The sequence below is a fragment of the Notolepis coatsorum genome (genome assembly GCF_963971535.1).
Source record: "Notolepis coatsorum genome assembly, chromosome: 10".
NCBI lineage: Eukaryota > Metazoa > Chordata > Actinopteri > Aulopiformes > Paralepididae > Notolepis > Notolepis coatsorum.
This window is the reverse complement of record NC_140174.1, coordinates 35257817-35284208: the sequence shown is the minus strand read 5'-3', so window position 1 is coordinate 35284208 and position 26392 is coordinate 35257817. Positions and strand designations below refer to the sequence as shown.

The window sequence follows — 26392 nt, the reverse complement described above, 5'->3', positions numbered from 1 at the left end:
AATTTTTTTCAAAAAGGGCACTTTTTGGATGAGGCTGAAAAAGGCAGGTGCTCAAGCACCCCATGACCTCCATGTGTGCACGTGCCTGGTCACAAATGTAACAGTACTGCATTGAGGTCTTTCTCTGGTCTGCATCCCCTTAACAATTGTGTGTATTGAGCTGTACTGTACCCATTCTGCAATCTGTTAATAAAGTTTTCAATCAATCAATCAATCCCGCAGTGCAATACTCCAATTCAGCCATTGGGTGGGACGATCACGTGACCCTGTGACGGTCATGTGACCCAAATCAGCCAATGGGAGCGAGGGTCCTGAGAGTGTCTTAAAGGGAGGAGCCTCGTATGGGTCCTGAGAGTGTGGAATACACCTTTAACTGTCCTGCTACTGTTGAATCACTGTGATCCACTGTCCTGCTACTGTTGCATCACTGTGATCCACTGTCCTGCTACTGTTGCATCACTGTGATCCACTGTCCTGCTACTGTTGCATCACTGTGATCCACTGTCCTGCTAACCATTTGGGTGGAATACACCTTTAACTGTCCTGCTACTGTTGAATCACTGTGATGTACTGTCCTGCTAACCATTTGGGTGGAATACACCTTTAACTGCCCTGCGACTGTACACATACTGTACTGCTACTGTACTGCTACTGTACACCTACTGTACTGTGAATGTACTGCTACTGTATACCTACTGTACTGCTACTGTACACATACTGTACTGCTACTGTACTGCTACTGTACTGCTACAGCACACCTACTGTACTGTCACTGTACTGCTAATGTACACCTACTGTACTGCTACTGTACTGCTACTGTACACATACTGTACTGCTACTGTACACCTACTGTACTGCTAATGTACTGCTACTGTACACCTACTGTACTGCTACTGCTAATGTACGCCTACTGTACACCTACTGTACTGCTACTGTACACACCTCCTGCACATTGTGATGGGGCTGTCCTGCTAACCATTTGGGTGGAATACACCTTTAACTGTCCTGCTACTGTTTAATCACTGTGATCCACTGTCCTGCTACATCACTGTGATCCACTGTCCTGCTACTGTTGCATCACTGTCCTGCACAGTACAGGACACAAAATGATTTAACTGCCTCTCCATATTAGGCTACTATACTCAAACATACTGTTCAAACACGTTCAAAAGACTGAGGGAAATCAATGGTGAAGTTACACTCATCTCTTCTTATGCAACCATGACAAATCTATAACCAACATTCAGCCAACTGTACTTTTTCATATAGTTGAAGGTGGTGGACTTAGACTTAAGTATTATAAAGCGCATCACTGTCCGAAGCCGCATACATTGAAAGCATAAACAATGAAATAATGGAATAATGAAAAAAGAAATGTGAGGTTCGATTATATGCACCAGTGAACTGTAGCTATCTGGGCGGGGACATTGAGTGATCTAGCCTAGATCAGCTTTTGCAGTTACCACCGCGGATGACTGCTATTCTCTGAGGTTGGCTACTTTGAATTCAAGAAAAGCTACTGTAGCACAGAACCTTCCATCATTATTTCCGAACCATATACTACTTATCCAGTGTACGGTAGTCGATGTAGAAGGATAATAAGCGAGAGCATCACAACCAGAGGTGGTAAGTATACATGATGGCATAATTTCTTCCATCTACTATGCAACATTTTGAATGTTTCGATCATGCTTGCTGTCTGCGCCCCTGTCCGCACTCTAGGCGTTGTTATCATTTATCATAATAATATGACATTATCTATTGACCTATATGGGCTATGGATACCCAATTTCTGATTTTGTCATTTAAAGACTCGGTTCATTCTTATTCTTCTAAATACGTGTTTTTGAACACAGCTAAATACATATTTTGAAAGGAAATGTTGGACTTGACCAAACATTCAACATATGTCATGGTATATTATTGTACACCCGTCAATTTAATTTTGGTAGTCTAATAAATAATACAAATTTGTTTCTCTGAAGATGCATGCACCATGAATGACGGTCACATGACGATCATCACACTACTCGTTTAAAACCCGTGTGTAATACAAGCGCAATACAAATCCTTAGTAGGTTCTAACTAAGAGCTCATTGTCATTATGGAGCTTCACACTTAATCCCAACATTACGGTAGCGTGTACATGTGCAAAGTGCAAACAAGGAAATGGTCTATCTGTGTCAAGACCTTGATGCTTTAGGTCAATTTAATAGTCGAATAGGCAGTGAATCCGTTTCACTATGCCTTTTCATAATATTTCCAAGGAGGCATTATTCGGATCCGCAACACTAGGAGTGGTATTTGTTGCTGGTTACTACATTGGTAAGAGATGGGAAACATGAATGAATGAAAACTGTATTTAACAGATTGCAGAATGGGTACAATACAGTACGGCTCAATACACACACAATTGTTAAGGGGATGCAGACCAGAGAAAGACGTTTGTCTTGTTTACATCAGGGTCCCCCATTTTCAATTCATAGTGACATTTATGACATACACAACATATGACATCATGACATTTATGGCATAGCTCCTTAATATTCTCCTAGGCTACAGTATAATCATGTAGTAGCCAAGTTGGATTATAAACAGTTTAACTGTCTATGTGTGTATGAAAGACACGGAATGACATGGTTAAAGGTGCACTATGCCGTTTTGTGAGAGTCAGAGTAGTGAACAAACTGTCCTCAGAGGAACATTTGATCCCTGGAACACTGTTCGAAGCTAAGATAAGATAAGATATTCCTTTATTGAGCTAAAGCTTCCTGAAAAGTGGCTATTACATTGCCGTCATTTACAAAGGCAGGGCCCACAATTTTGTTAACAAACATATTCTAGGCTTGCATTTGGTTCACAGTGCCTAAAAATATTTTGTTAACATTTATGATAACAAAATAGAAAAATTGCAGTAAAAATTATATTTAGCAGGCTCTGCGAACAAAACCCCCTCCTCCAAAATGGTATAGTGCACCTTTAAGAAACTAGAAACACCTGCTGTGTTAGTATAGTATTCACTGAGCTGGTTTCTGTTGTTAACGCTTCTACGCATTATCCCTCCTTAGAAGCATGGTGGTTATCTGTGCTTTTGTCATGCAGTAATAATAATATAGAACATAATAAAAATCATATTTTTACTGTAGCTTCAATAATCCAAATCACTGGAAACCCAAACCATAAACCTTTTCAGCTGGTGCCGTCCGGCAAACGGTACTGCAGCCTCAATGCCCGGACCAGCGGACTCTGGGACAGTCTTTCCCCAGGCAGGCAGGCAGACTCACTCACTCACAAACCTGCCTGCCCACTACTCATATATATACACACACACACACACACACACACACACACACACACACACACACACACACACACACACTCATGGACACTCCATACTGCACTTTTCACACACTACACACACTGCATCCACACTCGATAGATGCTATTTATTGTTGTTTTTAGGCTGCTATTTGTGCTGTTTTTATTGTCTGTTTTGTCATCTCCATTTCTGCTGTGAGGCTAAGGAACCAAACACAAATATATTGAGTATATATTAGGCTTGGGCGGTATGACGGTATTACGGTATACCAGGGTATTTAGAAATCCCGACGGTATTGAAAATCAATACCGTCAAAATCACAGATGCGTTTCAGTTTATATTACACTGAAACGGAGTTTTGACAGTGGTTGGTTGTAGTGCACACACACGCCAGCAGAGGGCACACGCAGAGCTGGTTGTCTTCTACACACAGGAGGAGGGGAAACCCCGCTTCAGTGGTGGAAATTAAATGAGACACGCTTACCGTTGCTGGTGCTGCTGGCTAACTGGCTATTCTGAGAGCTAACTGTTGTGTATGTGGATCACAACGGTGTTCACGCTTTACGGTAATGTTGCGACAGTGCTGTGAAAATACCGTAAAGCGTTGTGGTAACGAGACTGTGTGTTGTTGTGCACTGGTGGCGCAAGCAAATAAACGGTAAAACGTTACGTCGCAGTCCGGTGCGTTTTTGAATACACAATACTAACGTTACTAGTACTAGGGTGCTGCAGGCTTCTGGCTACCATTCTGAGAGCTAACGTTAGTAGTACTAGGATGCTGCAGGCTTCTGGCTACGATTCTGAGAGCTAACGTTAGTAGTACTAGGATGCTGCAGGCTTCTGGCTACCATTCTGAGAGCTAACGATAGTAGCACTCGGATGCTGCGGGCTAATTGGCCATCTCCGTGATTTGTTTACTTGGTAACACGGGTTGCCCCCCCCCCCCCCCCCCCCCCCTGATGAAAATGAAAGTCATACCGTCATATACCGTATACCGGGGTATTAGGTCATCAAGGTATGAAGGTATGAAAAAAATTATACCGCCCAAGCCTAGTATATATATAATAACATTATGTGAGGAAGATTCTGATCTGGTTTCCGGATACGATCTGAATCCGGCGCCATAGAGTCTCTCTTACTGTCTTACTACAGCCTCTAGTCTATACCATGTTTATGTTCTCCCTCAGGGAAGAGGAAATCCACATATTCCAGCATGGACATTTTCAAGAGTCACTCCGGGGCTAAAGATAACCCCCTGATGCAGTACGTCCTCAACCACTCAATGAGGGAGCATCCGGCCCTGAAGAAACTCAAGCTGGTGAGGAAGGCATCTGGAGCATGGTTATTAAATACCCATTGTGAAATGTATGTGTATGTCATTAAAATGTGCTCTGGCACAGAGTGATAGCGTGGGCTCTTAACTGTGTTTTACAATGCTATTTGAGAAACTAACGCAATCTGTCTTGTTTTTTCAGAGGACAATGGAGCATTCCTGGAATTTCATTATGGTTGCTTGTGAGCAGTCGCAGTTCATGGCTAATCTTGCAAAAGTAATACAAGCCAAGAAAGCGATCGAGATAGGTAACGACATTAGATTCTATTATTTAATGCGTCACTTTTGTGGTCGGGATCAGACTATGATCGGCCCATTAGGAGAATGTTATACAAGCCTGTTTCTTTTGCTTTATACAGTTTTCTATGCATTAAATACCTGTGTACATTATTCATCCTGATTCCCTACATGTGTTGTTTGCAGGGGTGTACACAGGCTACAACCTTCTGAATCTAGCGTTGGCTTTGCCTGAAGATGGAGTTGTGGTGGGCTGCGACGTCAATGAAGAATACACCGACATTGGCAAACCCTTCTGGAAAGAGGTACAATTTTTATTTGTCTTTGACATTGTATTTTTTTTGTATGCTCCACTCTGTATGATGGCTTGTACGGGCTAACACTACCCGCCAATGGCAACTTTGACTAGTTTGTTATCAACATCTTGTGTAAAACTTGTGTTGACTACATCTTGTGTAATACTGTGTGTGTTATTCCCATTTTGCTAAGTGCTAATCAATGCAAAGGATTGCACGGCACCCCCAGGTAAAAGATGGCTAGTTGTTTCAAACAAGTCTTTGCATTTGCATTGCATTTGCATGTGTATCAGAGGATTTACATGTCTCCCATGTGGGAAATCAGACATATACAAATCTAAGATTTGGGCTTTAAAGGGCAAGAGCTGTACTCGCTTTCTCTTGCCCTTCTCAAACTAAGAAACCCAAGTCTGGTGCCAGAACAAAATTCTAATCTGGATTTCTCACATGGGAATCCAAACATCTACCAGTCAGCCCCAGGAGAACCCCCCCCCCCCCCCCCAATGTAGGTCAAATGTAGGTCCCAGGCTGGGCTACACCACGTGCATGCCATCATGGAAGTCACATGACCCCCTCCTTGCTAGGGTATTTATGACTTTGCCATTTGAGTGCATACCCAAGTATTTTGTTGATATAGATACTGTACATATAAAACACAAAGCAGTGTGGTCAGTTAACTTTAGACGTGCAGTTTGTAAGATTTCAAACATTGGAATATCTCAAAAATGTTATTGATAGAAAGGGATCAATGAGAGAAACTCCTCCGTGGAAAGTCTATTGTCTTCGAACAATGTTTTATCCTCCATGCAACACTTTTGAATAACAAGGTGTTTGCCAGGCACATCGATCAGGAAGTCATGTCGCCTGATGAGTACCTTATGGTGAAAATCTGAAAATAAAATAAAATGTATTAAAATAAAATGTATCTGAAATTGAATTGGTATTCTTTTCCATTGTTGAACCAAAATGTGATTGGCGGGAACCTACTGTGGCAACAATGTTGGCGACAGTATGCTCAGGCAAACATCTACTGGATGATGCACTTTTGTCAAATTTACAAACTGCATTTTTAATATTTCATCTTTTTTTGTGATGGGTTCAAGTATGATAACACCAGTTTAAAGTGGTGAACACAGCATGTTTGTAAATAAATTTCACGTCAACAAGATATTAACTTTCCAACGTTATGATTTAGTCTATATATTATGGACTGACTGAATTTATATTGATCTGTCCCAGTCCTGGAATGCAGATCAACACCTCTGCTTCTCAATGTGTGTTCACATGCAAACAGTATTCAGGCATAAGCTGTTCCATCTTCGTCTCCCGTTCATGGTCATCCCCTTGTATACATGAATAAACAGCTCATTCTGAAAATTGCCATGGTAACTGAGCCAATGTGTATCAATGTGGACCATGAAAGCCAGCAGTAAACTGGATGAGTTCTACACACATGCCTCAGTGTCCAAGATAATATCTGTAAATCCCAGAGCTTATTCGGGGGTTCCCATAGTCGGGATAAGAGTTTGACTGGGTTATTGTGGATGGGATATCATGTTTACATGATCCAACTGCAAAATCATGGAACAGCCTACCTGAGAACAGAGCTTGGCAGTATATTGATACAATATCCTCTTAGGTATGGACAATTATTAGCATTGCAAGCCAGAAAAAGAAAACTTGCATTATTATTTCTCAATATTGTGTTTTTTTTCCTGGCTTGCAAGGCTAGAAAAGGATGTGATTGTTCATCATATTGGACCACAGGATAATGGGACTGTAATTTATAAAAGAAAATTTACATTCTGTGAGAAATCTGACTTTACTATTGAATCACAATTCACAATATTTAAAGAAATCCCATGATTGGACAACGCGGATAGATGATACACGTTGCCCAGCCCCACTTGAGAATCCTGAATGATGATTGGATATTGATGTGCATGTAAACACCCTTAAAGGGATATTTCACTTTAGTAGAATGTTGTCTTGTCTCACAGTCTTACCTTTATCTACTGTAAGTGCATCTACAAGTAACCTAGCGACCACTGTTGTCCCTGTCAACACCACCATTCCTCCCAGGTGTCAGGCCCCTCATTCACTTCCATTCATTTTGAGGACCACGTTTAAATATCATACAGAAGTAAAAACAAACTACTGCTGTGCATATTTCAATAAAACAGACAATTCTGAGGCAAAGGTACGTGTTTTGGCATTTGGTGTGTCTTTACAGAATTATTGTCTTTAAAAAATAAAAGCAGATCCGGTCAATTTATTGTAGGTTTGAGTGTGCTGTGTGTCTTTGCCTTGCATGGAATGTTCTGGGAATAGTGGTGTTGACAGCGGATGACAGCGACAGCAGTGGTCACTAGCTTACTTGTAGATTACTTTAGATAGAGGTAAGACTGCTAATGAAAACAATACAATTCTGATATAAGGACTCATCTTTCTGTCCTTATATCATCTGTCATCTGAGATTACTCACTACTCTATTACGTATACGCTCAACCAAATCTCTTTATTGATTATATAGAAAAGTGTCTTTTTATATAGAAAAGTGTCTTTTTAAAATGTTCTCCTTCTGTTCACAGGCTGGAGTTGATCATAAAATTGATCTGCGCATACAACCAGCATTGAAAACTCTAGGTAAAGTTACTCTCTGTGTTTCCTGGAGTCAGTGTTTAGCAAAAGGGGCAATTTTGCCTAAATGTTTTCAACATGATGGATCCTAACTAAAGGGATGGCCTCATGCTATTTAGGAGGCCTGGAGGAACAAATACAGCCCCAGGTGATCTTGGTTACTGTGAGCAGCGTCAAAAAGGGGGGAATATCCGCACTCACAAAATAAGTTAAATTGATTTAATTTAATGCACAACAGCAGACAATAAACACATGTGTTTCAGCCTTCTGGCCTTTGTCAGCGTTTACACCGCCTAGGTGGAAATTATATTGTCTACTTAGCTATGTTTCACCCATTTCATCCCACTCGCTAGCAGGGCCCCAGATTTACAAACACACCCTGCATTGATGAAGCAAAGGCATACACTGTATCAATGTGGATAACTAATGCGTGGTGGAAACACTTGAAAAGGCACATCACCAACACAGAAAGATGTTTACTGACATCTTTCACCTTGTAGAAGAAACCTTGCTCCTGATATAAACCAAGTATCCAGGGTCTAGTTGAGCTCCGTCGTGGTGAGTTTGGCACAGTGGCTACAGTAGCTTCTCGCCATATGTGCAAATTTGCATAAAACATTATATTTTCATCGGCTTCCTATTGTTAATATAACATAAGGGCCCCATATCTGATATTGAAATGGACCCCTGAACCCTGAAGCAAAGAAAATAGAAAATACCACAAGAGAGCTAGCCTTGAGGGATTTAATTATTTATAAGAAACAATTGAATGATAATCAATACCTCATTCAGTCTGTAGAGCGTGAATCCAATACGCTACTACTTCCACTACACCACTAATTGAATCCACTACTTCACTGGCCCCCGTAAATGTCAAAATCCCCCCTCCCACCCACCCACCTCCTCCTAATGTAGTTTCCTCCCCATCATATGTATATATTTTCTGTTAGGATCTCTGTTTAACAGTACTGTATATCTGTATGTCATGATATATATCTGTATATCTGTATGTTGTGTACGGTATGTCATAAATGTCATTATGAATTGAAAATGGGGGACCCTGATGTAAACAAGACGAAAGTCTTTCTCTGGTCTGCATCCCCTTAACAATTGTGTGTATTGAGCCGTACTGTATTGTACACATTCTGCAATCTGTTAATACAATTTTCAATCAATCAATCAATCAATCAATCAATCAATCAATCAATCAATCAGTGCCCTGGTTTACAGGGGACTTTTCATCGTGATTTCTAATATTGCTCTCATGTTCAGAGACTCTGGTACTCAATTCTTTGGTCTATTGTTTGGAATAATACTGAAGCATATGAACAGAGATGTTGAGGAACAGAGACGTGGAACTCCCTATAGCTACTTCTGTTACCAGCTCTGGGGAAAATAAGCAAACATGGGGACTATGAGATGAATGGAGTGCAGTAAAAGTAAGAGGAGGCTTATTCGATTGAGCAACATATTTGCCATGTTTAGGGTCTTAGAAACATATTGACATTTTAAACTCGGAATGTCATTCAGCGGATCTTCTTCAAATGGGATTTTTGTTATATTTTGGGATCATACTGATGACGTATTTTCTTTTATGACTTACAAACAACGAGGGTACAGTAAGCCAGGCTAATGATTTGGCTAGTTTAAATATTTTATTTACAATACTGAAATCGACATTCCTGATATCTAAGCAGTTGATCGCGATCTCACAAGTCAGTTTCACTAATGACGTGAATTTTCATTTTCATTTAATTTTTTATTTTCCCGCCTGTCTCCCCTCTTCCTATATTCCAGCCTCTTTGGTATAAATATTGTTTTTCCCCCCACTCATCTCTATTCCCCTGCTACTTTGACCTCTGACCCACAAAGTAGATCTTTGTTCAGAGCATGACAAGCATGTGCCATATTAGACATGCAATTCAAAAGTCACTGCTCATAGGATCCCATTCAAATCTCCTGCTAACAACTATCCTTGTCAGTCCAAAGCTATAATCATCAGTGCAACAACCTGAACCCCCCCCCAACAGCTTCCTTGTCAAATACAAGGAAACTATAAAAGTAGGTCAGAACAGTGTTAGTAGTACTCGAGTCCAAGTTCTGGACTGATTTTCAGGACTCGTGACTCGACTTGGACTTGAGCACTGATGACTCGGACTTGGACTCGAGCATTGACTGCATTCGGAATCGGAAGGTGCAGACAAGGACATGGACTTGTTCATTGATAAATAGTTATTTATATAAAAAAATTGAATAGGCTCTAATCATTAAGCATAAGATATTGATGGCTAGTGCATTTGTTTGGCTATTGTGTCACAAAGTAAATAAACTCCCTTTGAAATGGTGACTGCTGTGTCATTTATGTTTAATGTAGACTCTTTTTTTATTTGTATGTCAGCTCTTTGACTGCCAGAGTGGAGTGGACTCAACCTTGATGACTTGGACTCGGACTAGGGTAATGGGGATTCGGCTCGGACATGACTCAGGGGCCCTTCTTTGATGACTCGGACTCGAACACTGGGGACTCGAGATTTAGTGACTCGACTACAACACTGAGTTCCCACACTTGGCACATGCCACAGTGACGTAATGACCCTTCCTTCTTTTATAGTTTCCTTGGTCAAATAGCTATCAAATAAGTTTGCTATCTGCCAATCTATGGCTGAGTGTTGTTTGAATACATTTGCCCAGTAGATACTGTAGAGATCATGTTAGCATTGAAAGCTACACGTTTATTTGACAGATACTCCTTATCAACCAGAACATTCTCAGCTACCAGGCAGCCATATGGATAAGCATCATATGACCTCACATTAAAGGAACAGCACCTCCCTAAATTATAACAAAGCCATGCAATGGGAAATGCCCCATTTCACAGAGTGAAATAGAAGAGTGATGATGAAGGGAAGGAACCCCCCCCCCCCAAAAGAAAAAGTTAAATATACTATATACAGTAGTTATTTTCCTTAAAGGTGAACTGTTAGGGAGAGCAGCTTGTGTACATCACTTTCCTAAACATGTAATTCTTTGAATTTTACCATCTTATTTGTATCATTGATTGATTGATTGATTGATTGATTGATTGATTGATTGAAAACTTTATTAACAGATTGCAGAATGGGTACAATACAGTACAGCTCAATACTAACAACTGCTAAGAGGATGCAGACCAGAAAAATACTTTCGTCTTGTTTACATAAGGGAGCTCCATTTTCAATTCCTCAATACATTTATGACATAGGCCTACAAGACCTACAAATATACAGTAGGGCCTACTGTTGTAAGAAAAAGAAATCATAAAATATTGACCGAAGGGGAAGAAACTGTACATTGGAGGGGGTTGGGTGGGTGGGGGGGATTTTGACATTTACCATTTATCATGAATCAAAACAAAATAATTTTGAGACTTGTGAACCAAATGTACGCCTAAAAGAAACGTACGCGATACTTACAAACAAAATAATGAATAAACATTGCTTTGTAGCTTCAGACGGTGGTCCGTGGAGCCAATCTTCCTCTGAGGACAGTTTGTTTATTCAGTTATGAAAACATACAATAGAATTCCTTATTTCTCCGTTTTTAAACGTCTCCCCAAACGTACATAGTGCACCTTTAATCTACGGGAGTGGGTTCTTTATATTGTGTGAAAGTATATTTCCCTCTCATCATTGTACTCACTTCTTTCAGACGATCTTCTGGCTAAGGGGGAGGCTGAAACCTTCGACTTTGTCTTCATCGACGCCGACAAAGTAAACTATGATAACTACTATGAAAAGTCACTGCAGCTGCTGAGGAAAGGAGGCATCATTGCCATCGATAATGTAAGTGGTATATTTACCGTTATTGTTCCATTCAGTGGCGTCGTGAATGCGGCGGAGGGCCCTTTTCCGGATCAAGAAATCCTAATACAACTTTGCATTAGACATCGCTGCCATCTATTTCCTGGCTGAAAGAGTGTCTAAAAACTTTGATTGTGAGACTTACAGTAGTATTTCGTCTTTGTATTTTATAAGGGGCACTTATAGGGACCAAGGACTACGACTTAGCCCCTTTCGTGACTGTGATGCACGCCAACAAGGTTTGGCCGAGTGAATCCACAGTCCCTTGCTCCCCCATAGGAAACCACCCTATTTTAACTCTGAAGAACTGGTCCGACGCGAAACGTTCGTTATACAAGTATCGCAGAGAAATGTCAAAGGTACTCACAGTTGCACGAAGGTCTTGGACAGAGAACGGCAATGGTTTGAAAGCTCGCCGTTGTTATCAAGGACCAGTCTCACCCAGCACATCACCTCTTTCAGCTCCTTCCCTCAGGGAGGAGATACCGGTCCATACATGCCAAGAGTTCAAGATTCATGAACAGCTTTTTCCCCCAAGCAGTCAGACTGTTAAACTCTCATTGACTGTCCCCTCACGTGCACCATGCACTTTACCTGGACTTGATAACCACTATGTTTACCGCTCATCATGCACTTTATTATTTAAAATATTCTGTTATATGTACAGTGTTATGTGCTACATGTATATTGTACTACGGTCTGTGGGAGCTCCCCTGAAATTTCGTTGTATACTTGTGTGCAATGACAATTAAAAGTTTATTCTATTCTAATAAACATTTTAAATAATGTTTAGTATTATTTAGTTTTATAGTATTATGAGGAGTAGGGTATTATCTGCAGAGCCGCACTGCCGTCTCGGTGATGTTTACACGTTTATAAAAATTATTTAAAATGTTTATTAGCAGCAACGCCGAGCTTTCAAACCATTGCTGTTAAAATAGGGTGGTTTCCTATTGAGGAGCAAGGGACTGTGGATTCACTCTGGCAAACCTTGTTGGCGTGCATCACAGTCACGAAAGGGGCTACCTACGACTACACCTGTTTTGATTCATTCATTGGCAACAGTGGCTCAGGAGGTAGAGCAGTCGTCTGGTAATCCGGAGGTTCCCGGTAAGTTTCCGACTCCTCCCGGGCAGCGTGTCGAAGTGTCCTTGAGCAAGACTCTTAACTCCTAATTGCTCCCGATGAGCAGGTTGGCACCTTGCATGGTCGCCTCCGCCGTCGGTGTGTGAATGTGTAAAATGTGAGGAACAAATTGTAAAGCGCTTTGGATAAAAGCACTACATAAATGCACCATTTTACCATTTAACTTAATCATCAAATAAATTCTAGATGTTTATGGCACTGCAACAGAGCAGATGTAATGAAACCATACCGGCCATTTTGCAACTATGATGTTCAACCTATGCTAAAGACTGTCCTCTGGTTTCCTGTAAACCAGAGGACCCCCTGTAAATGTCCAAACCCAACCTCCTCCAATGTACAGTTTCTTCCCCCTCAAATGTATATACTCTCTTTTTATACTCATAAACAGTACTGTATATTTGTAGATCTGGTATGTCATATAATCAGTGGTTCTCAACCGTTTTACACCAAGTACCACCTGAGAACGTAGCTGGCTCTCCAAGTACTACCATATGACCGATGTTAAAATACAGTCTATTCAGCTATGCACAGTTCACGCAGGAGGCAAATGTATTCCTAATACCATTATTTATTGTTAACTTTTGTCAGATACAGCTAGGGCTGCACGATTTTGGGAATATCTGACAGATATTGCGATTGCGATTAAATTTGCGATTATACTTTTTTTTTAACCAGTCCCACAGAGGTTTATTGTAAAATGCGGCTTGCATCTGGCCTACACGATGGGTCTTTTCAGGACACCGAGCCTGAAAATGTTTCTCGATACTAGTACCCAATGGTACCTTTTTTTCTGTACTTTACTCTCCCTCTCTGAAGTCTAAACTTCACAACACACAATCTAAAACCCCTTACCTCCCTCTCCCAAACCGATCTTGTATCTCAATGGGACTTTGATTTGATAATTGCATCATTCAAATCGCGATTTACATTTAAAATCGATTAATCGTTCAGCCCTAGACACAGCCACAATGTACAAAGGGGTAGCACTAGAACTAGCAAACTCTTCCACACAATTCTCATACAATGCAAGTGAGAAAATTAAGAACTGTATTTCAGCAAATGTATACTTAATTCAATCTCACACTCTCTCACACTCACACACACACACAAAATAGAAAATACACACAACATAAGCAGGGCCGGACTGGGGAAATAATTCAGGCTGGGAAATATAGTGTGTTTGTGATGGGCATCACAAATTATTGTGAAAAAAAAAAGAACACAAAAAGGTAAATATCTTCAATATATCAAATGCAAAGTGGATTTTTCTGGGGGTGATTATTACAGCCTAGCATAATGTCAATGATTAGCAACAACACTGACTTCGATGGATTTTTTGTTTTTTTGTAATGTCATATTGAAAAAAATACTCACTCTTACCATTAGGGAAATAAATTGTCCTTTTCAAAAACGGCATAAAAATATTATATGCTGAAATTTTTTTCTACTTTTACTTTCATAAATCTTTTATTAAACTTCAGCCCATGATCTGATTTTGATAGATTTTTTTAACTCTTTTCAGAAAAGTGGGATTTCTTTTTTTTAAGATTTTCTTTAGTGTTTATCGCTTTTTACTACTGGGCAGTCCAGTAGAGAGAGAGAGGAAGAACGGGAGACAGAGTGGGGGGGAAGACATTCGGCAAATGACGCCGGGTCCGGGAATCGAACCCGGGTCGGCCGTGCCGTGACGCAGCACATTACATGGTTCGCCACTTGGGCGCCCCAAAAAGTGAGAGTATTTTATTTTGTATCTATTTCAATAAAATGGTTATGATCAGGGCTGAAGTTGAATAAAAGATTTATGACTGTTTAGACTGCATTACTGTGTCAGTGATCTCCTGGTTGTTCCCCACTTAGGTTATCTAACTATTGCGCCACTGCAACTAGAAACACTGGCCTGGCATGCTTCTAAGTTCAGTGGCCTGACTGCAAAAAATAGAAAAAAATATATTTTTCCCCCCCAAAGTACCACCAGCAAGGGGCCCCAACTACCACCAGTGGTACACGTACCACAGGTTGAGAACCACTGTACATATATGTTATGATGAGTTGAAAATGGGGGACCCTGGGAGCTCCAGTAGCTCACCGCGTACCTCGGACGCTATTTCGGCGTCGGGGACAACCGTGCGCGTCACGGATCTGGGGTACACGAGTTCGACTCCCGGACTCGCCGTATTTTCTCAGTGTCTTTCCCCCGATCTATACCCCATTCAACCTGTTTGTCGGTCATGCTTGACCAGAAAAAGCGATAAACGCTAAAAGAACCAGCTGACTGGTCAAAGTTTTAAAAAGAAAAGAAAATGGGGGACCCTGATGTAAACAAGTCTTTCTCTGGTCTGCATCCCCTTAACAATTGTGTGTATTGAGCTGTACTGTATTGTACCCATTCTGCAATCTGTTAATAACACTCAATCAATCAATCAATCCTTGGCTGTGTGCTGCAGGTTCTGTGGAGCGGGAGGGTGGTGAGTCCGGAGCCTGACGACGTGGACACCCTGTCCATAGACAAGCTGAACAAGAAGCTGCACCGGGACATCCGGATCAACCTCAGCATGCTCACAGTGGGAGACGGCCTCACGCTAGCGTTCAAGTTGTAGTTAAACCACAGTCATCTGGCGTAGCCACAAGGCTTCGTGGTGCAGGTCAGGTTGTGTATGTTAACTTGCCGTCCATCAATGATACCAATTCGACTGTTGTGTTGCCTTCTTGAGCGTGATTCCCATGCGGTGGTACAATCAATGGTGTGTCTGACAGGAAGAAACCCGAGTTTCTTGCATGTCAGGCTCGTCTTTCAGTGACTCAATATCTTGTACTGCAATGACGGTGAAACTATTTGTACTTTTAAACCATTCTAACTCAGAAAGTAGCATATTTTACTACCTGAACATCTCACCAAAGACGGGGACAAAACTATAGGATGAAATGAAGTAGTAGTGGTAGTATTGTTTACAAGTTACAATTAAACAGTGAATACAAGGCCTTTGAGTAGTGTTTGAAAATTACTTAAATGACAAAGCAACCAAAGACAAATGTTTACCAAGTTTATAAAATGTGTTTACAATTAAGTCCTTAAAACACTGATTTTGTTAGATGGATGTATTAAATAAATAAATGCTGCCATAAAATGAAAAGGTTGTTAAGTTAGTTTCACCGTTGCACAACATTATTCAACCACAGGTCCATGCTGCTCAAAATTTACATTACCTTTCCCTGACCATCACAAAACAACAAAAAACATTACGGTAGTTTCAAGACTTTATTGCAAAGATAGACGTACACAACAAGGACTTGGTTTCTGATCGGTGTCCCGGTCCAATTTACACAGCTATGGGGAGGGGATGTGAAGGATCCACTCGGATATATACTTCTTTGCCTTCTAGCCACACTGAGGAAAAAACCATTTGGCATTGTCTTGCAACTTCATTTTAATTTATAATAACTTCGAGAAGCAGGTACTCATGATAAAGAGGTCCGAGAGTAGTTTAAGACCTCCCTAAAAAGGTAATAGATAAATATAGATAAACCAATAAATTGGCATCTACTTAGATAAGCATATGTAGGAGCGATTCCGACGACGGGCAAAGCATCACTAACAAGAAAAGGAAAGTGCAAATGAAACGGGAAGAAGGGTTTAAATAAAAGGTATCAAGGTATTTCCTACTGTGCAAAATAAGAGCTCAGGTTTACATTCCTAATTCCTATTATTTCATATATTATGACATTATCACACTTAAGTAAAATAAAAGGAGGTGGATGGTTCCTTAAACCATTTTTCGGATTGTCAAACCGATGAAGCCAAAGTGAAACATAGCAGAAGTTTCCCCCCGGGAGAGAAGGGTGTACTGTGGAGGACAAAGCAGCATTGGTATCGACATAAAGTTGATGAGTGAGTGACTAGAACCCAGGTGGATGAATGGATGGACAGTGGTACAAAGGTGTCCGCCTGACAGTACTTGAGAACTGGGCTTCTTAGTGTTGCTTTGGATTCATCTCTTTGAGGAGATCCTTTATTATTTTTACTGACCGGGTAGGAAACACATAAGGCCAGATGCTGTTGTTGATCATTTCCCTTAAAATGTGAAAGTGGCCGGGGCGGTTCCTCATGCCTCCAGCTCCAGACCCAGACCCAGCTTGTGACCGCCGGCATTGATGCTCTTGCCGTCCACCAGCGCAGACAAGATGAGTTTCATACCTGGGAGAAAAAGGAAGATAAATTATTCAAGGAACAGGCCAACATTATGGGAAATGTGCTTACCATATTCTCCAGAGTCAGACGAGAAGATGGATATCAATTTCCTCTCTGTGCGTTCAGTAGAGCTATCCAGGCTAGCTGGTCTATCCACTTCCATTTCCAGTTATGCTCAACATTGACTTATAATTGTGACAAAAAAGCCACGGCTAACCGGGTTTCAACTGGTAAATGGAAATGGCCATTTCACTGTATGCCCTGGTATGTATGTGATGAATAAAACTCTTGAATCTTGTTAATGACAGCAGGTAGTCAGCCCTCAAAATAACTGATATGAGCGGCGGCCGGGTAGCACAGCGGACTAAGCGTCTGTCTACCACTGCAGAGACACTGGTATCGAATCCGGCTGTCAGCGGTGCCTCCGGCTTGGCCGGTCGTCATACGGACTCAATTGGCAGAGTCAGCGGGAGGGAAGCCGGTGGGTGGTAATCTGGTCGTTGTAAACAGCGACTCCTACAGGTTGGTCAGGGCGCCTGCACAGCGAGGGAGGGAAATGGTGAAGGTAGTGTGACCTCCCACGCGTTACACTTCACCAATGAGAGTCCTCGCTGTCAGGTGAAAAGAGGCTGCTGGCTGTCTCCTATGTATCGGAGGAAGCATGTGATAGACTTCAGGGCTCCCTAGACTGACCAGTGGGGGGGCACATGCACGCAACAACCAGGAAGGGGAGGGGGGAATTGGCATAATGACTAAATTGGGATGAGAGGAAAAATAGAAAAAAAAAAGTAGATACAAAATAATATAATAATAACAGATATGCACATCCTGTATTGCTTGTAGTTTAGTTTATTAGGATCTCCATTAGGTACGACCTGTGTAGCAGCTTAACTTCCTGGGCTCCACACAAAACATCACAAGGACATCATAGAAGAGGAGCATGATCTTACCGGGCCGTAGTGTCTGGCTGTAGCCAATTCCCACCAAGCTGGAATTATTCACTTTAGCCTAGAATGAAAGAAAAACACCCTCAATCAATCCATGAATCCACCAACCACCACTAAATGTGCCGTCTCATTACGGAGTACACAGTTTCTTATAGAATGAAATGACGCGACATCTCCACTCAGCGGTTGTCCAGAGGGGAAGGGACACAGCGGGACGCAGTGCAAGAGGTACTTACCGATATGGAGGCACTGTCGTCCAGCTGGTACTTGGCGGCGATGCCAAAGCGGGTGCTATTGCTGCCCGCAGTCCAGGCGAGGTTCACAGCCGTCTCCAGGCTATCGTTCACCTTCTGGTAGATGGAGCCACCGAACTCTGCGCCGTCATTACTGCAAGGTAGACGAGAACAGGCACATAATGAGACACTAATGAGGTCCATGTGGATGACCACCAAATCCTTGTAGAACCAATTTACCTATTTCAAGGCCCGCCCTCTTTTATTGATCCTTCCATCACAACTGCTGCTTCCCTCGGACAAACAGCGACAGTTGTGGTTGGAGGATCAAGGAAAGAGGGCGGGGTTTGAGATAGGTCAACTGGGATTATTTCAACTTGGCCACCCAAGCACACATTTCCAGGGTCAAGGGTCTAAACTTTTGTCGATGCCGAGACGTACACGTTGGTGTGCAGCTGGAAGTCCCCGGTCTTGTAGCCGACAGCGAAGTTGCTCTGGGTGAGCTTGGACTTGGCCGAGTCGAAGGTCATCTGGTAGCCGGCCAGCCACCCCTCGTAACCGGCCACGGCAGCCCCGTGAATCGCAGGCCCGGCGAAATCAAAGTCGACGTCGACGCCGAGATTCACGTATTCCCTCTTGTAGGCCGTCTTCACTTTACCGCTCTTCTTGCTGTCGGGGACGAAAACAAAAAAAGAGAAAAGTGGACGGAGTGACATAATTTTACTATTAACTGGTGCAGGACTGTTGCCAAGTAACACAGGGTATCTGCAGGTTTCAACAAGTTACATTTTAATACCACATAGAGGTAAATTTAATACCAATTTCACAACTACTAGCATTTTTTTTAAACACTCCTGGGAATAAAAGAACATTTCCGTTTTAGGCTGGTGAGAGAGAGAGCACATTCACAGATGCATCCTACTGAACTCTGCTATGTGTGTGTGCCATATTATATCTAATGAGTTGCTAGTGTTGTTACAGCTTGCCATTAGTATTACCTAATCATGAAATCAATCAATGAAATACTCAATGTGTCACTGTCAAATAGTCCAACACGATAGCATCTTTTTTCAATTGCCCTCAATGAGGAGTGAGCCTATGCAGCAGCATGCGGCCGCATGGAGAAAAAGTGCTGCAGCCAGCTTCTTTTCTCAGAGCCTTTCTTGTGCTGGTTGAATGACTTGAATACAAAATGTTTTAATATTATTGCATCTCCCGACAGCCGGGCTGCACCCCCAAAAATAATGTAATACCTGTGCAAATTAAGATTTTATAATACCTTTTAAATTGAGGATTATGAATTTAATACTTTAAGACTTTTTAATACCCTGCGGATACCCTGTAAACAGTTTCTGTTTTGTTGTTGCGTTTCCATGTAATTGTCAAACTAAAGCGTACCCAGTGTTTGGTGAGAACGTGGTGTCAAACGTAAGCTTCAGTCCTTTGGTGAGCTAAAGGAAAGAATGAAAAATGTCAAGTACAACTCAAGGTCGCTGATTTTATTAGATATATGCCACAGCTATTGTTGTCTGAGTATATACTATATCTATTGTTAGATAGAATAGAATAGAAATACTTTATGAATCCCAAGGGAAATTCAGCAGTACAGATCGCTCACAGTAAACATTTAGGTAGAATAAAAATAAGAATAAAGAATAAAATACGGCCCGGGATATACATACGGAGAACCAGACGAAAAGTACAGAAACAGGTAGAGCGATCTGCAGCAGCGGCCTACTCAGGCGATGCATGCGCACATGATGTTGTCTGAGTATATACTATAACGGAACGTAGGCCAAATGCGTCCACATTTTTATAGGATTCTATCACATTTTCATAACAATAGCACCCTGCGACGTTTTCATTGAGGTTTCTTACAAATTAACAATGCTTTATCTTGTCCTTTATATGCCGATTATCATTAGAATCTTAAATTGTACCATATGTCCCCCTTTAGACAACATATGTAACTCTACCAGCGCACTTTTGTTAAGATAATTAGTTGGCCATTCTCGGTCGCTATACCGAGGTTGCGGTAATAGTTTAACGCTGTTCAGATCACGTCGGAGAATATAGACACATCCCAGTGACCTGCGACCTGTGCTAACGCTTTCAGCCTTTAATTTTAAACCAATGCTGCCATCTACTGACAACAAAAAAGTGTTGTCTAATAGTCACCTTGAGAGCTACTTCCGTATACAGCGTCGCCCCAAACCCATTCTAGAGATTCCCACTTTTTGCTGGGAGTGGGGCGTGGCCGTATTTGGTCCCAGACAATAAGAGTGGCTGCAATTGGTCACCGTGACGTTAGCTATTGTTGTCCGAGTATATACTATAGCTATTGTTGTCCGAGTATATACTATAGCTATTGTTGTCCGAGTATATACTAGCTATTGTTGTCCGAGTATATACTATAGCTATTGTTGTCCGAGTATATACTATAGCTATTGTTGTCCGAGTATATACTATAGCTATTGTTGTCCGAGTATATACTATAGCTATTGTTGTCCAAGTATATACTATAGCTATTGTTGTCAGAGTATATACTATAGCTATTGTTGTCTGAGTATATACTATAGCTGTTGTCCGAGTATATACTATAGCTATTGTTGTCCAAGTATATACACTATAGCTGTTGTCCAAGTATATACTATAGCTATTGTTGTCAGAGTATATACTATAGCTATTGTTGTCCGAGTATACACTATAGCTATTGTTGTCCGAGTATATACACACTATAGCTATTGTTGTCCGAGTATATACTATATCTATTGTTGTCCCGAGTATATACTATAGCCATTATTGTCCAAGATTATACACTATAGCTATTGTTGTCTGAATATACTATAGCTAGTGCCGTCTGACCTGGTCTTCCACACAGATCTCAGTCCCCAGAGTGTTGTCGGTGGTCCACTTCTCTGTGAAGGTCAGTCCATATTCGGCCCACTTGTACTTGGTCTCCAGGGTTCCATTGACTTTGCTGGTGTCCGTGTTGGACGAACCAGAGGTTTTGAATTCCTGAACAAGAAATAAAAGAAAAAGAGGATTAGGCTTTTCTGGGGGATCTAATACACAGTGGAGATGGGAATTTGGACTGGGTTCCCCCACGTTTGAACCGAAAGATATAAAACCAACCGTCCAACAACACTAGTCTAAAATTATGAAGACGCCAAGACACATGGGACTGAGGGCGTATGGCAGAATACAATAGACCGTGAACAATGATGATCATGGAGGCCTTGGATTAGCTGACCATTAGAAATATCTGCAAACTTATATTTTTAGCCCATGATATGAGCTGAGGATATGATATATGGGCTGTTGTCAAGAGGAAACTGAACCTCCTCTCCAATTTTCTAGCCCTCAGCATCTTTCACTACAGGGAATATTGCCAAGTGAGCCACGACACTGAGCAGTGAAAATACCCTTCAAATGCCTTTAGGTGGCAGCAACGCGCCAAGGGTCCAGATGGACCAGAGAATCCTTGGTCTTTATTAACCAAAGAGCAATTATGATCATAACACTCAGGACTACGGGTCATAATGTGCTTAGGCTGCACTTGCATTATAAGAGCAAGAGAGGAAAACAAGAGTCAGGTTATGAAATGCAAGGAAATAAGTGCTGGAATTGATTAAACCAACTATTTTTTTTTTTTTTAAACTTTATTTTTTTTAGCGTTTATCGCTTTCCTGGTCAAGCATGACCGACAGTTGCAGGGTGAAACGGGAGAGAGAGCAGGGGGAGACATTCGGCAAATGACGGCGGGTCCGGGAATCGAACTCGGAGTCAACCAGATCCGTGACGCAGCACGGAGTCCCGCGCGAGCGCGGTAACATGGTGTGCTACTGGAGCACCCCAAACCAACTATTTTCACTGTTAGCAGGTTCCCCCAAAATTATGATTTGTTGTGTAAAGGTTGATCAATTCCATGAGTCAATTTAAAAGGTAATGCTGTCAAAAGAGCCCCACTTGGTATTGCACTTTGTTTACACATTTCATTTTGGTCTGAGGTGTGGATTGGATTTGAATAGGGTAGGGGTTGCTACTGCTGGCCACACCTCAGTCTCTTGCCAAGAGAGGTCTGGAGAAAATCACAGTATAATAAGTTACTAAAACTCCAACATCAGCCCAAAACAAAACCTTTAAACAAAGTGCAATACCAAGCGGGGCTCTTTCACCTAGAGGTCGCCGTTTGACGACATTATAGTACAGTAAATGCACTTACGGTCTTCTTCAGAGTGAGACAAGAAAATAGAGGCCAATTTCATCTCTGCAAGTTCAGTAGAAAGCTATCCGGCTGCAAGCTAGCCTAGCACACATGAAAAAAAAATACAGACCACTAGCCTAGCTTAAAAAAAAGGTGTTTTTGGCCAACAACTAGGCAGCTGGTCCATATCCGCTTCCATTAATGAATGCTAAGCTAGGCTATCCATCTCCTCGTTCGACTCTGGAGAAGACAATAAGTACATTTCTCATGATGTTTGTGTGTTCCTTTAACACTTTCAGTGCCACGGACGACATATCTAGTTTTATTAGCCCCCCCACTGAGTGCCGATGACGACAAATATCATTTTATTAGCGATCTGAAATCATATTTCATCAACAAGTCTCCCGTTGGTACAGCAGCCCCTACAGGAGCTCAGAATGGAAAAAAGCGCACCCTATCGTCTATCCCTGTGTAACTGCAGGTCAGTCGCTTAGACTGACCTGGGATCTGTAGATATGTAGGGGCGGAGCCAGCTGGTTCCTTGTGCTGGCAATAAGTCTGATCAACAGATTAGGCGTTTTTAATGCTAACATTAAAGTGGGTCGCGGCATTCAAGGAGGTTCTGGGGCACCGAGCTCCGGCACGGAAAGTGTTAAGGTGTAAGAAGAAGATAAGATTAAGGTGTATTGTATGCCTGTATGATGGCTCAACTCACCACTCCAGTTGAAGACTTGGTCTTCACATCGAGCTTCACCATTCCAAACCCTGTACAGACATTCACAGCAACAAACCCATTACACTTGGCCTCATTCTGAATTTGTAAACAACAGGAGGCCTAGCACTCTTTCCATATAAAATTATATTTTTTAATAGCAGACTCGTAAAGACTGTCGTTTAAGATTACCATATCCTATGGGCGGCTAGGTGGTGCAGTGGGCAAGGCGCTCACCACCAATGCAGGAGACGCTGGGTTCGAGCCCAGCTCTCCGCATTGCTATCAGCTTGGCTGGTCGTTCATACTAATACAATTGGCAGTATTAGGGGGTGGGAAGCTGATGGGTGGGGATCGGACGTTGTGGACAGCGACTCCTACAGGTCGGTTGGTGCGCCTGCGCAGCGGAATCAGGAAGCGACGGGGGCAGCGTGCCCTCCCACGCAGACCCCCGACGCTGAGAGATCGCGCTGTGCAGGTGAAAAGATGAGACGGCTGCTTCCTCGAGTACCGGAGGGGACACGTGATGTAAGGCTTCGTCCACATTGCAGCCGGCTTGTGGGAGGCATGGCCTAACAGCGTTCGAGACAGGGGAGGGTAGAATTGGACAATACGAAAGTGGGACGAGAGAAAAAAAATTAAAATGGGAGAAAAAGTAGATAATAAAAAAAAATATTACCATATCCTTTGTTGAAGATGTCCTTCGCAGATTTCCCAAGGTCACCATATGTTGGAGGGACAGCCATTCTTCCTGTAACACAACATTTTAGAAGAGGGTAAATAGTGGATAAATTTACTATGAGACGGTCGTTCGTATGTGTAGACTAGACTGGTAAGATTTTATTTACGTTGACGCTTTGATGGTGAAATCTAGTGCATTCGTCCGAAGCTGGTCATAATGGTTGTCTTGTCAGGAGGCAAAACAATGACATCCATTACCACTCTGACGGCACAGCAACGCACCAGAGAAACACCAGTAATGCTTCTGGTGAAGATTTCAGTCAAAAACACCAAGGTAAAGATAATTTACTAGTCAACACATGATGTGACCATATTAGAATAATTTAAGTAAAAGTTTTTCCAAGTGTGTACATCAAGTGTTTTCGAAATCCAGCTTTATTTAAGATCATATTTATACAAAGGATAGAACAAGAACATGCATAGAAAATAAACACATATGAGGGTGGATGTTTAGCCCTTATAGTACGGGGGACCCTTTGGAGAAAATCAAAGACTTGTGTCAGGGCGAGGTGGCTTTTAATGCGACATTAACATAGTCATGTTTTAAGAAGGATTGGGAGCTCCCGAATCTGATATAGTGCACTAGGGGGGAACCAGGCGAAGACACACACACTAAAGGAAAAACTCCCATGTTGTTATATGAGCATTGACACCTGACCTGACACCAGGTAGTCATGGTACTCATCATGTAACGTTAGGCCTCGTTTACAGACAACTAGGCGTGTTCACCTCAGTGACATTGTCTATGTGCGTGGTGGGAGCTTGCTTAATGTTACTGATTACGAACACATCATTATTTTATACGATACGAACGATATAAAACAAGTAACAACCCAAACAAGTCAGCGGTGGCAACCGTTCTGTCGTTCTTCTGTCCTAGTGTCCTTCTGATCAGCGCTTCGTGACTGGGGGGCAGCCTTAGCACTCGGTTTTTAATATGTAACTAGCAGTATCTTTAGTAATTTCTCACTTGCAAGCTTTGATATCACGGGTGGTCGACAGGGCACATCGGTGTTTTTGGATTTCAACATGAATACTACTACTGGTCACAGTGCCCACTAGCAGTTTAAGTGTCGGCTACTAGGCGTGGTGGACATAACGTTAGCTAGCTAGAGCCTGTTTGGCGTTAGCCGGCTAGCTAGTGGTAGCCAAACGAGTAGGGTATATCTGCAGAGCCGCAAGCCCAACGTCTGGGCGGGGCTTCGTGGCTTGGACTAGGTTTGACTGTTGGGCTTGCGGCTCTGCAGATATCCCATATTGAAACGACGAGCTTGCCTGCTAGCAGCTAACTAACTAACGCAACAACCTTAACGTTTCAAACAACCGCAGACTCTGAAAACATTTTGCCCACTTGTATTGATCGAAGCTTTACGTAAAGCATAATAAATGAAATAAAAATAGTTGCTTACCTTGAAATGTGGATTGACCGACTGTCTGCTGCTCTGCGCCGTCAGTGATGTCTGTGCAGCTGGAGGGCGATGTGAAGGAGACACTGCAGCCAAACCCTCCTGACCTCACTGCCGCAGGACCACACGTTATAGCTGCCTTACTCTATGCCTGTTCGAAATGCAGATGTTTTAGGTGAACATTATAATTGTGTCCACAATTCAAGTCGTTGTCCGATTGTTCAAATCGAATACATGCAATTCCTATCAATTACAAAAAGGAATATTGGTGTCTGCGAACAATTGTGTGCAGCAGTGATACACGGCAAATGTATGGACGACTATGTCACCATGGTAACCGATAAGCTTGGCCTCTTGGAATCGTGACACATGATGGCGTGCCGTGTACATCCCATAGGATAACCGTTGAAACCGTGTGAAACATTTATGGTCTGTATAAGCTACCAAAGTCTGCTATAACCACTAGGATATCATCTTTTATTACATGGCGTTTTAACATTCGCCGAAATGCTTGATTGTGATTGGTCAATAGCGCTCGGCAGAGGTCCGTTATTACTCGATAACGGACCTCTGCCGAGCAATAATGACTGCTGTTCGCAGCTGGAGCAATCAAGCCCACTGACACACACCTGCCGGCTGCCGGCGATAATAATAACTTTATTTGGGCTGACAGCGGACGGAGCCACAGAACAACTGCGTCTGCATTTGATCTCGTCTTGTCGATGGTGTAAAATGAATTAGGTATATTGTTAGTAAGTTAGCCATGTAATAAGCGGGATAATGTATAGCTATACTCGGTCATTGTCGCAAAATAATTGACCTTCACTACGTTTAGAACACCTCGGTGAGGCGCCTCGGTATTCTAAACTCTGTGTCGGTCAATTATTTTGCGACAATGACCTCGTAGCTATACATTATCCCTTACTTAATCACTGCAAGTGCCTTCCGAATTCATCGTGATTGGTTTGGTTGACTTGCCTGGTAAACATTCACAATACATGTGCATCTCACTCACACACACACACACACACACACATACACAGCAGTTCTATAAAAAAAGACTAGATTTCAACTCAAAATATGATTTCAACTGTTTAATGATGTTAGTGAGCCATGTAAATCTATCAATGTGGCTATGCAAGAGCATTTT

General features: G+C 42.0%; 2 protein-coding genes across 3 annotated transcripts; one reads left to right on the top strand and one right to left on the bottom strand.

Annotated features, from left to right (window-relative positions):
- Window positions 1–1453: 1453 nt before the first annotated feature.
- LOC311236257 (catechol O-methyltransferase domain-containing protein 1-like) lies at window positions 1454–15922 on the top strand. Of its 2 annotated transcripts, none has more exons than XM_084323918.1 (7): window positions 1454–1626; window positions 4507–4637; window positions 4795–4900; window positions 5076–5194; window positions 7777–7831; window positions 11513–11646; window positions 15255–15917. In XM_084323918.1, the coding sequence occupies exons 2-7, from the start codon at window positions 4533–4535 to the stop codon at window positions 15405–15407; spliced, it is 672 nt and encodes a 223-aa protein (XP_084180044.1). In that variant the 5' UTR covers window positions 1454–1626; window positions 4507–4532; the 3' UTR covers window positions 15408–15917. The 2 variants fall into 2 exon arrangements, with proteins under 2 accessions (XP_084180044.1, XP_084180043.1); XM_084323917.1 differs by lacking the exon at window positions 1454–1626 and adding an exon at window positions 2178–2325 and having other exon boundaries at window positions 15255–15922.
- A 130-nt stretch (window positions 15923–16052) lies between these two features.
- Window positions 16053–25330, bottom strand: LOC311236256 (non-selective voltage-gated ion channel VDAC2). The gene is made up of 9 exons (XM_084323916.1): window positions 25246–25330; window positions 23775–23846; window positions 23099–23148; window positions 21042–21194; window positions 19575–19627; window positions 18618–18845; window positions 18180–18330; window positions 17947–18004; window positions 16053–17002 (listed from the first exon to the last, which is right to left on the bottom strand). Exons 2-9 carry the CDS (start codon window positions 23839–23841, stop codon window positions 16911–16913), a joined length of 852 nt encoding a protein of 283 aa, XP_084180042.1. The 5' UTR covers window positions 23842–23846; window positions 25246–25330; the 3' UTR covers window positions 16053–16910.
- Window positions 25331–26392: the final 1062 nt, after the last annotated feature.